Below are 12767 nucleotides of genomic sequence, written 5' to 3' on the forward strand. Positions count from 1 at the left end.
ACAAATTAAAAATGTGCCTTGTGCATTGCTTTTTACGCAGTCTGTCTCACTTGAAAGAGAAAGTGATGAACATAATAATCTAATATGACAGGAAGGGGGCAGAGCTCTGTCTGTATTTTTTTTTTCACTGTTTCTTGTATTTGGGGAAAAAAGGAATCTGCATACTCTTTGTAAATGGACAAAATTGCAACAGAGAAATATTCATCATCAATTAATGTTCCAGAAGGGAACAGTACAACAGCTTGAGGTTTTGCCTCTTGGCTCAGGTCAAACACAATGTTAATTGTGGTGAGGACTTATTTTTAGAAAAAAAAAAAAAAAAATCAAGTTAATATTGCTACTGAGGCAATATGTAACAAAACAAAAGTCAGAATTTGGAGATAATTTGAAAGGTGGGCAGAAACAATTGTACCAAAAGTGAACATAGGAATAGCTGGAGACCACAAAAGGAGTTAGGAGACCACCTTCTAAAACAGGAGCTAGACACTTTGAAAATAAAAATTAAATGTAAGTGATGTCTGGAAGTTTTCAAAATGAACATGGCAGACAGAAGTAAAATCTTTGTTGGAGCAGTAGCTCTTGCTATGAATAGTTCAGGCAGACTCAGAAGCCTAAATACACAGCTTACAGTCAGACTTGCAAGGACTGGTGAATAACTTAACCATTAACTTGACTGCCGCAAGACAGACAGTCTCCAAGAAATTGGGAGAGACTTATCTTTGAGCAAGAACTTACTCACAGAAATGATGTGTAGTAACCATACCAAAAAGGTTTTCATTTTCATCATGCCAAGAAGAAAATTAAAGATGTACTTACAATGTATAGAGGAGTACAGATGTCTTTTAGGTAAGCATAAGACATGGCTCACAAGACTTGCTACACCAGTTATAGTTCACTGAGGCTCTGACAAAAGTCAGATTATTCCAGATAACATAATCCAAATGCCCACTAAAGCTGCATTGAGAAATATTTCCTGAGAAAGTTCTGATAACCACCTCTATGGTCCAGCTCTCATTAGGCCATAAAAAAGTCAAAATTATCCTACTCTGGCATCTTACCACATAGGCACTATGGAGCTAAAGATCAATCTGACCCAGCATCTTTAAGAAGAAAAAAAAAATCCCAACACAAATGAAATGTAGATGTGCTTTTCAGGCATGCACAGATGCTAGTGATGACTTTTAAGATAAATTGGCAGCACATTTGTTTTAAGCACTGAACTGGTGTTGGACTCAGATACTAATCAGGAACATGAGGTTAAGGGGGTGTGAAATTTACTGCTGTAGTTCATGCTTGCCTCAAAAAAACAAAAGAAAACCAGCTGCTGGTCACGAAGATAGGCGGTAGTTACCATAAAGCTTAGAAATGCAGCTGTGGATCTAATATACACTTGTGATCCCAATCTAGATCATGACATTATGAACGATTAAGAAAGTGATAGCTTTTTTTCATTAGAGAAAGGAAATGGCAATACTGTAGCAATAAAGGCATGCAGTACAGTTAAATACTGACATGCATGGAGAAAAGAAAAAAAAAAATGGCAAGGAAAAGGATTGCTGTGAGCTGGCCAAGGCATGCAATTTCAAATACCTACTGAGAGTCTTTACTCAATGACAGAAAGAAAGAAAATATTTTAAAGGTCTGAGGAAGACCCCAGTTGACTTGGCTCCCTAGAACCCCTCCAGGAAACTGATAGTGAATGTTTAGATATTGAGCATGGAATAATTTCTGTGAGATTCATGGAAATTTTTAAACTAGGCATGCTGAAAGGCTAGAGAATAGGGAATCCAATATCCATCACCCAATTTGGCAAAAATGGAGACAATGACTGGGAAAGGTATATTTATCCAAGAACTGAAAATCTGGAATTTGAGCAAGGAGTCTCAATAGCCAAGTTAGCACATGACCTAATACTTTGTTTGGATGTGATTATTGCTAATGACCGCCTAATAAAAGCCAGAAACTGCCTTAGAAATTCAGCCTGTAGAAACCCCCTTTATAAAAGTGGCTCAGGTAAGCAACTTTTTTTTTTTTTTTTTTTTTTTTTTTTTTTTTTTTTTAAGACATTCTCTTTCCAGAAGTCATAACTCTAATTCCCACTTCAAACAAGGAAGTATGAAAAATGGTAGAAACCTGCTTCAGGGTGATATTAGCTGCTGTTGTTAAAGGAATTACTTGATGCTCAACTTTAAATGTTTCTCATAAGAAACAAATAGTAACATGGAAAATCCACTGCAAATACTGGTAAGAAAAGGACAGGAGGAGGAACTCAAAGGATTTCCTCTGAATTTCTTCAAATTTGTATATCTGAATATTTAAAAGTGAAATTGTTGAAGAGAATTTGTAGTCAGAAATGAGTTCTTAGGAGTGAATGCAAGAATTATACTGCATGGCACATGACTGAGGCCAAAAATGAACGATACTGGTAAGCACTTTTGCCACTGAGAAAGAAGATGGCATCGCTAGTCTTGTATAGCAGAATAGAAGTGAATAAGAGAAATTTTATTCATCAGCTACTGTTTTAGGTACCAAAGAATGTTTGATTTTATTTTCCAGAGTGGAGATTGGACACCTGCAGCAATGGAGCCAAAAGAAAAAGAAGAAAATGTTAATGCCACTATTATTGCAGTATCACTGACTTTCTGCTTATTCAAGTATGGATTGAGCTGTGTATTTCCTAATTTTGAAATATTTATAGCTACTTTATCTCTCTATCAATGTGTTTCCTGTGTTGGTGTCTGGAAAATTGAACAGAAACTCAGGTAATTCTATATACACTGAAGGCACCAGCATGAAACTGAATAAAAGACAATGATCGTCTCAAAGACTGTCTGCAGGGTGAATTGGTGCTGGGTAATTCCTGTAACCCAGCAGTGCTGTCACTCACCTTTGCAGAGATTATGCCATGTTGCTGAGAGAAGCTGTGTATGCCCCATCCCCGGAGGTGTTCAAGACCAGGTTGGATGATGCCCTGGGTAACCTGATCTAGTGGGTGGCATCCCTGACCATGTCAGGGGGGTTGGAACTAGATGATCTTTAAGGTCCCTTCCAACTCAAGCCATTCTATGATTCATTCTATGATACACCCTTTCTGAGTTACCTGCTATAAGGACCTCAGTTTATAGTCAGAGAAAATGTGCGATGGCCTCCTAAAACCAGACAAGCCAGTAACTTCTAAGGGTACTTGCAGCACTGCAGTCTGGTGGCCTGAGTCCCAGCTCAAAAGCTGTCAGTCAGTAGCTGTTTGTAACTGAAAATTTCCCAGTTTTCAAGATTCTTTTCCAATAAGAACCAAATGCACTGAAAGTAAAAGAACCCCCAGAGACTTATTATTGTTGATATTATGTTGTTATGATATTGTTTATTTCAGTTAGATTAGAGGCCCTAGTGAACTACTAGCAAAACAAGAATGTTTTAGCAAATCTGGAAAGCAATGTCTGAACTTGTTTTAAGAAACATTGCATCTCCTACCATACTACCTCGCTTCCTTTGGAAGAAAGAGCAGGTAGATATGTCAAGAAGGAGCTATGATGTGATCTAATAAAACCTGGACACACTTTCTGAACAATGAGGAAATTATGACATCAGTGATGTTCTTGAAGCTCATAGTCCATCATATTTCAGTAATCTGCAGAGTTTCCACTGTCCTCCATCATCCAATATTTGTTCGTATAAAATATTCGCAGCTAGGAACCTCAATTAGTTACTTTAGTAGAACGGTTCAGAAAGCAGAGACAAACCTATGTCCCAACTTTTCTCATTACTCCTAGGATAATTATCAGTAAAAGTCCAAAACAGATCCTTTTTATTTGGTATAAAAAAAGTATCTCTTATAAGAAAGACTATGGTATCTGTAAGGAAAAGCAAAATGAATTCAGACTGCATGAACCAGACATAAACTTCATAACTGTTAACAGGTTCATACCATTGCAAAGGAAACTTTTAAATAGAAGAGCTGTTTTTTTTTAAGTGGTCTCAGAAAATTTTCAGGAGAAAATACCAGAGTAAATCTCAAATAACTAATGTAGTGTCTATAAGTTCAAACAACAGATATGTAGAGAGTAAGTTTGTTTGCATATACAAATTCTAATTTCCTTGTAAGTAAAACTAAGATAATCTTAAAATTTCTGGTTCCCCAAATAAATTATGTTTTAAAATTTATTTGACTCCAAATCAAAATAGAGTAGAATAGTTTTCATATTTTCTGCTAACTTAAAACTCCAAACAGAATCTGATTTTTCATTCTGTACGAATTCTAAAAAATTGTGTTCAATTTTGAAAATAAATTCAAAAATATTTGTTATTTCAATATTATTTTTACTTCACATATATTATGAAATAGATTGCATCGTCTAACTTTCCATAGTAGGAGAGATCTGAATCCAAATGACTAATTCTATCCCTGTAGCTTATATTTTCCAGTGATATACAAATATTGAAAACAAAGGATCCATGGAATCCAAAAGGACATTTTGGTTGTTAAATAATTTGATTTTTTTTTTTTCTGAAATAATAAGTTCCATAAAAGAACTTTTTCCCATATAAATTGTTACTGATGTAAGATTGCTTTCTTATTAAAACATTCTAAATTCTATTTTCATATGGTGTTTTTTGAAAAACATTGGAAAAAAGATTTTCCTATTCCAAGCTGATTGCATAGTTCTGAAAATTTCATTGGGAATGTCACTGCAATATAAGCCAGTCCGTGGGGACTCAAAGAAAAGGAGAAGCTCCATCAAGAAGTGTGATCATGGAGCAAATGAAAAGTTCAGAAGTTGTTTAGACTGGAGTAAAATTTTTTTGAGTTTGCAATGGGAAAATAGCCAGATAAAGTCATGGCATCTGTAATTTGGTAAGTTATTTATTTTCTTTTAATCCTATCTGAAGTATCAACATTTCCAGTGCATTGGCTTGATTGGCAGAGGTGTTGTATGGCTTGGGATAGACCCCAGTAAAACTCTTCATTCCTATCTAAGATGCTCCAAGTTCTGAAGGAGCTCCCCTTAGCTGAAAACATCTATGGATTAGGAACATCATCACATCCTCATTACACCTTAACATCAAAGCAAGTCAAAACTTCAGAAGGGCAGACAATGATATTCTTTACTGCTTATGCCTGAGCATGACCTCATTTTAAACTTAGTAACTGATCTGACAGAAAGCCTACGTTATGGGAAATAATACCAAACTAATTGAGTAAAAATAGTATTATGACTTTAAAAAAGTAACAGACTTGAAAAAGGTAGCTCATAAAAGACTATATCAGACCATTATAGACAGACCTATCAGCATAAGACAGTACTAATTGACAGTACTATTTGAAATGTAACTAACTGTACAGCTGTTCCATATTTTTCACCTTACCATTTTGTATTCTTTCCAGCCTTTTTGGAAATCCAAACTCCCGTCTTCTCGGTGCTGTATAACTGTCCATCCTCCTCCAGCTATTTCCATATTGCAAAAGACCTGTGCAGTAATAAAAAAAAGAAGAGATACTTGCTTTGGAATTCTGTCATTTTAGAGAGGCGAAAATGTGAATAATGGCATTAAGGAAGTCTGTTTTCCTATGGATTCATGCCTCATTCTCACAACCCTCATTAGAACATTCTGAGCTCTTATGTTCAGAGTAATTATCCCTGTAAAGTTTCCTATTCGTTCAGCATATTGCACAAGAATATTTCCCCATCACCTCCCTCAGCATCCTCAGTTTTCCTCTTCACATTCCTTTTATGTTCCTTCTGTATTTTCTCTGCAGTTCCCCTGAAACTTCTGCCTTCTTCCAAACAGAGGTGTGTTTTTCAGTGATAATAATGTTCCCTATAGTTATATCACATTCTAAGAAAGAAGCTTTAGGAATTCTTACAGGAAATACCAATTCAAGGGGTCCAAAATGTAGCAAAGATGAGATTATTCTGGTTTGACTTGCATTGTAATGTGTCAGTGTGTCAGGCAGTGTCTGAAAACACAGATAATTGATCTCAGTCTAGCCTGTTTTGTGGATGACAGAGAACATAGGAACAGACTCAAGTACAGAGGTCTTATCACACTAACACCTGTGCTGAACCTCTAAGATCATATCCTGCCATCATTGCACTGATAAAATTCTAACTTTGATATTGAAAGTCTGTGTATTAAGGGTAATTTAACAGTTTAACAATGTTGCTGAAGCTTAATGTTAGAATATTGTGTCAATTGAAATCTATTAACAATCTTAAATTTTAAAAATGGATATTATTTTTTTTATTATTTTTCCACTCATTACATTATCTTTTTTAAATCATACAAAATAAATTATGAAAAATTATGAACACTGCTTAGCTATTCACTTTTCTTGGTGTGTGGCAAATGATAGTACTCATTATTATAGGACACTTGATTTTAAGACCCAACTAAGTCTCCCAGTGCTACTCATTGAAGCAAATTTTAATTCCCAGGTATTCATCTATCACATAATGGCACTGCAGCTATCCTAAATTTCACTTGACTGTGCACTTGTATTGTTATATTCACCTTTTTAAGAAAGATGTTCATATGTAAGAAGGTCGAAGAAGAGTCATCTACCTGCTTAGCTTCTGGCATTCCCATCAACAAGGCAACACTGGACAGTAACTTAAAGCTTTAAGTTGCTTTGCCAAATTGAAGGTTAGTATCCAATACAGTTAAATAAAAAATCTTCCTTAGACAGCCATATTCCACCCTCAGGCAAAACAATTTGAAGTATTTCCTAGTCATAAGCATTGTCATAGTAATCCTGTGCAAGTGCTTTTGTTTTAAGTTGCTCTAGGCATGCCAAATGAATTCACAGTGTAGGTATAGGAAGGAAACAGAATATTGAACAGTGCAAGCATGTGAACTTGATTTAGAGAAACCACAAAAAAAAAAAAAAAAAAAAAAAAAACACTCATGACTGCTTGACAAACTTCTTGGCCCTATTCCTCATTCAGGGAAGACACTGTGAGTCAAAACATTTATCTACAGGATTTTTTTTTTTTTAGACTGATTTATAGTGAGAATTTCTAAATGATGGATTCACTTTCCTTATAAGTCACTTCAAGCTGCTATGAATCCTCTGCCAATTTTTAAAGCATTAAATCTTCATCTGTATTAAGACTACTTATTTTAAAGATAGGAAAAAAAAAAGTGTAAGTCTTTTTCTATTCAAAAATATAACAAAATACCTATTAGAATACTCCAGTACTTTTTAAATAATATAGCAGATTAAAAGAGAAAACTATAGTGAAAGAAAGATTTACAGCAGCACGTAATTCACTAGCTTTCATTGTGTGGTCTGGCACTTTACATGGTGGTAGACGCAAACACCTGCCATATTAGCAGGAGTGCCAAGCTCCTTATAGATGTTTGCTGCTTATAGTTCTAGCCAACAAGTGTCCTGGACTGGCTTCTGTCCCAGACAAGGTCAGAGCACGCAACCATTAAACAACTTTCTAACATGTTCTGATGTTTAATCCTCTACTAAAAAAGAAAAGGAGGAAGAAAACTGATTTAGAATTTTTATTCATCTGTAGATTCTGAGTTTATCATCAATTAAAGAACCCAATTTAGATTAAAAAGGTATCCAAAGCAGTGCACTACTGCCTTCCTTAAATGCATGGGTAAAAATACCCAAGCTATTGAAAGGCATATTAAAGCATATTAGATATGTGATTATTAGTACATATGGGATTATTAGTACATATTTACATATGTACATATAGTACATATTTAAACTCTATGGACTAAATTATTATAAACATTACAATAACCATTTAAAGATCAGAACAATTCTAAAGTAGACAAAAGGAGAGAGATTACCTTATACTGTACTGTAAGTGCTTGCACACTAGTCTACATTGTTGGCCTATAGCAAAAAGCTCAAGATCAGCCATTTGCGATTCAGGGAACGTCTTTACTATGCAGATACCAAGGATGTTGGCAAGCATGCCAGAATCACAGTCTCCACAGTGTATGTGGTCTGCATGTAGTCAATGGGCTAAAATTCTGGCAGATACACTCAGAGAAGTCATCAATGTGAAGCTGGTAGGCAGTCCACAGGCAGAAAGCAGGGCAGAAGGGTTTGAAGACTGAGTTCATGCCAACACAGAATTTTTGCAGAGTTGTAAGGACACAGCTATAAACACCCCACTACTAACATGACATTTTCAGTGCAGTTCACACAGAAGTTAGTAGAAGTCATCCTTTTGATAACTTTGGAGGATGTTAGAGCAAGTAGCAAGAAAGTCCAATACCATGGGAAAATGTTATCAGCACTCCTAGAGCTGTCCCCTTGGCTTCCTTCAGCTCCCTAAACAGTGACAGTTTCACCCTCACTGCCCCTCCACTTCTCATCAGCCACTGTTTCCCCAGTAGCTGACCTCAGCTTTACGGGACACTGAGAGGACTCTTATTGCCTTTGCTGTCACTATGACCCAAGGACAATCATCTGTCAAACACCATGAGGCATTGCACGCACACACACACAGACTCCAAAGTCAGCCATTCAATTAGCTTAGTACTTTAAAGCAATCTTTTTTTTTTTTTTTTTTTTTCCCCTTTTTCTCTTCCCTTCTAAATAATGATAATAATAATAATGGAATATTATTAAGGTCCTTTTTTAAAAAATGATTCACTTATTTTTGATGCAGGGTTTGAAGACACTTTAAGCTAATAAACTGTTGAAGCTGAAGACATGAAAGAAAAATTGCAAGTTACATTTTTATGCATATAAAAATGAGGGATATAAATGGTAAGGAAGGTAATAAAGAGCAAAAAAATAGAACTGACAGTAACATTTATATAGATGATGAAAGGATATTTTCTAGTGAATGTCAGGATGCTAGTAAGTATCCCTTAGGAAATATAAAATGAAGGTCTGTTTTTGTAACACGAAATATAAAATTACTATAAATGAGATAGTTAACAGTGGTTGTGAGTATTACAGAAGGCAACAATATATTAGTCCTCTTAAGACATGTCAGAACTGTGCATTGCATTGTGATACTCCAGGTAACTAAGCCTGCTTTAAACATGTGAGTATGTCTCCACAGAATACCTATCGGGATATTAGTTTGGGTCCTGGAGTAATCTAACTGTGTCAGTATGGTGCTACCTCTGGGCTAATTAGTCCTGGCACAGTGCTGCACTGATGTGATTTTTAAGCTATCTCAGCTGGAATTAGTTCAGCTATCTCTGCACAGCACTAACTTGCAGAGTGCTAATACAACCTTAATGTCTGAAAAAACATCTGTTAAAGCAATCAGACTCCTCACTTGACTAACAGGAACACGCTCAGGATCAGCTCTTGCTGTGTTATCACTAGTGCAAGACAGAAACAGGTGCTAGCAGAAACCCCTCAGCATACTGACACACATTCCCACATTTTCTTGCTAAAAACGGGAAACCTCCAGGAAAAAAATAATTCAATGATACTAGCTGATTTGGGCTGCCTGTATTGATTGATAACAGTGTCTGCAAATGGTGATATAGCAGAAACACAGAATAGCTTCCATAGTGCCATTGTCTTTGTGTTACCAGTGGAGGATGTTTAGGGTAAATATACCAGGAGCATCGGTGTTGTAGTGCTTTCAGGTAACCGCTGTTTTTCCATGCAGTCCAACTTCTGGAGGTTGTCTATGAACTTTAATAAGGCTAAGAAAATCCAATACTAATCTGTATATACAATTCCAACTTTGATGTAACATCTTTGTTTTGAGTTGCACAGATTCTACAGAACTACTTTTATTCTTCTTGACCTGTTCAGTAATGTTTAAGAGTGTCTCCATATTTCATGTCATGTTAATTGTCTATTCATATTAATCAGAGCTGTATTGACCTTTGCTCATAGTAATCTCCCATCCTAATTAAACTCATGGTTTAATGAATCCTAATTCATTAGTAAACTATAATGACTTGACATTCACAGGCTTCCAAAGGCCTATAATAAAACCAAATTCAGTTTAGAAATACATTTTAAATATCTTAGTATAATTATAAAATGCCAATAGAGAGTTACATTGGTAATATTCGTTACTGCCTTGTTTTGTTTGCAGAGTTCCTTCCCTCCTGTCTGGCCCACTTGCAGGACACCACTGTATTTTTCTCTTGGAGGTAAAGAGCACATGGCCTTGTTGGTGGTTACTCCAAGTAGTGCTCTGACAGAAGGACAAGCTGGAATTTCTCCATGTGTAAATTAGGTTTAGGCTACTCTTCCAGCTTCCTAGCCTCAACTGGCTCATACACCTCAGTCCCAAAAGCATTCTTAAAAAAAAAAGTCTTCTTTCATTTTTATTTTTTTCAAATATTTTGTTTTCATCAAAAAAAAAAAATCCCAAGGATCTTTTAAGAGAAGGACAAGAAAACCTGTTTCATCATTTCAAACAGGGCTAATATTTAGTTTTTTTTTGTTCTCTGCAGCCAAATATCTATTCCCTACAAGAAAAGTACAATTTATATCTATATTTAAACCTACTCATTCTGCTATTTCTTTCTCTGCTACTAGATCATCTCCCTATAAGCTTCCTCATTACAGCATGTTGTAATAGAAGTTAATATCAAAGAAGAAAATAATAATTTTATGATAGAAGATAATAATCTTCTGTATGTTATTGCAGACTTATTTGTGGCCATAGTCTGAATCAACTAAACTTGCTGAGTGGGAGGAAGTGAGTCGGTTGTTGAGTGTATGTCAGAATTTAGGAAGGATTATCTGTCAGGGAGAAAGAAGAATGTCTGGAATACTACAGTTTATCCTCTGCTTTATTCTATTGTATTTTTTCAAGCTGGAATACAACACAGGTTATTTATATCAGTGCAATAGTTTGAAGAATGAGAACTTTTGTAAAGGTACCAAATGTTTTTTTAAGGCCAGGGCAACATGACATCAACAAATAAGAAAATAAAACAAGTATTTTCCTTACCTTTTTAGGATCTGACACATTGTTAATATAAATAGTGTAGACCCCACTTTTGTTAAAACCAGATTGGTATACATCTGCACAGTCTCTGAAAGGCTTTTCTTCCTCCTTTTTTGCATTCTTAAGTAAAACTGCAAAAGAGAAAAATATGATAACATAAGTTATCATATCATCATATTACAATAATATTTTATTATCATATTATCATATTATCATAAGTTATCAGCAATCTTAAGCATTTCTGTATCAAAGAGACTCACTTTTGCACATTGCATTCCTTTTAAACTTGCACAGTAATAACTATACTGTGGTCCTTCCACAGTCAATGTATTTGTTAAATTCTGTTAAAGAACTACTATGAAACTTTCAGACAGATGGCAGAGGAGGCACCAGCAGAAGTCTGTCACAATGCAAATAGCTAAACAGAGCATCCTGTCTACAGAGAGATGAACACAGTGGATTCCTTCTGAGTGCAAAGGTCTGTGGAGCTGCAAGTGTTGTGCCTGACTAAAGCTTTATCTGGGAGTTAGCCAAAGAACGCCCCAGCAACAGCATGTGGAGGTGGACAAGCATGTTCAGTGCTGTGATCCGAGACAGACTTCACCTGAGACAGCAACACAGAACCCCAGAAGGAGAGAGCCTATGCTCTTTCTTCATGAAGTACTGCCTTTTGAGCAGCCCAGAGGCTGTGTTATTTGATTATCTGATTATCTTTTCTTTTCTTTTTTTTTTTTTTTCAGAGAATTATTTCATTATGTTGATGTCTGCAATATACAAATTGCTAGGTACAACTTATTGGGAAAAAAAAAATAAAAAATCAATGCTACTGAAGTCCATCACATTTAGTCTTTTTATGGCCCAGAGCAGGAAAACAATTAATATTAGAACACCAGTGCAGATCTTGATCCTGAATGTTGCAGACCACATATATAGTCTAGGCTGAGAAATCAAGAGGGCAAGTTGTTTGAGGATCCCGATCTTGAGCAGACAGGAGATACCCTGTAGAAAGAGTAACATCTGAGAGTGTTCCCTTCACTTTCACAAACAAAAGTAGCCTGACCCCACACGATACAGAAAGGATATGACTTCATTCCAACAACACATACTTTAAGCACATCAGTATTCCCATGGAAATCCATCAGTCTACTCAGATTCTTAAAGTTAAACATGTCCTTAAGTGTTGTGCAGGGCTCAGGCCAGCACTTCATTAATCCTACAATAAGGAAACAACATTTAAGTCCTACACACACACTCATTGTCTGGTGAAAACTTTTTTTTTTTTTTTTTTTGGCTTGAAAATGTGACTTATAGATACAAAAGGGACTACGCCTTATTCACTCTCAATGAAGTGGCCCATACTGAAAATTTGGCGCTTAATGATAATGGTGTGCAAAAGAGCAACAGCCTTGCACAGCATGTGGGACCATCTGGGCCATAAGCTGGTATGCAGCAATGCCAAAGCTTTGCAGCTTGATATACTATCTCACCTTTGAACACTTCAAAGCAAAATATTAGCATGGAAAATTACTGCAAGATGAAATGACATTAGTAACATTACACAGATGGGGAAATTGAGGAAAAGGTTATATGTTTTGCTTCAGTGGTTTTGTGAAAAGGCAAAAATGGAAAAACAGTGAGATCCATTCTTGAACTGTAAGATTACCCTGTTCTCCAGGTACAGAAAAACAAAAGGCTCTTACCATACATATGCTGTGTTTATTGTTTTTATCCAACACTGTCAATAAAAATAAAAACTGATTCACATACTAAAGTGAACTTTAATTAGAAAATCAACTTCTTTGAGACTTGGCTGTATTTGTAAAAGAAAGTTAGTGCTGGCTATGCAGTAGGTGACAC

General features: G+C 35.8%; 1 protein-coding gene across 1 annotated transcript in view; it reads right to left on the minus strand.

Annotated features, from left to right (window-relative positions):
* Nucleotides 1-12767, minus strand: part of ANGPT1 (angiopoietin 1) — a 189373-nt gene that overhangs the window by 59368 nt on the left and 117238 nt on the right. Inside the window, exons 5-6 of the mRNA XM_082753146.1 lie at nucleotides 10914-11041; nucleotides 5365-5466 (exon numbers count right to left, since the gene is read on the minus strand). Of these exons, the coding sequence (XP_082609272.1) occupies nucleotides 5365-5466; nucleotides 10914-11041 (230 nt within the window). The remainder of the gene's footprint in view (nucleotides 1-5364; nucleotides 5467-10913; nucleotides 11042-12767) is intronic.

Source organism: Aythya marila, assembly GCF_965140915.1.
Source record: "Aythya marila genome assembly, chromosome: 2".
Taxonomy (NCBI): domain Eukaryota; kingdom Metazoa; phylum Chordata; class Aves; order Anseriformes; family Anatidae; genus Aythya; species Aythya marila.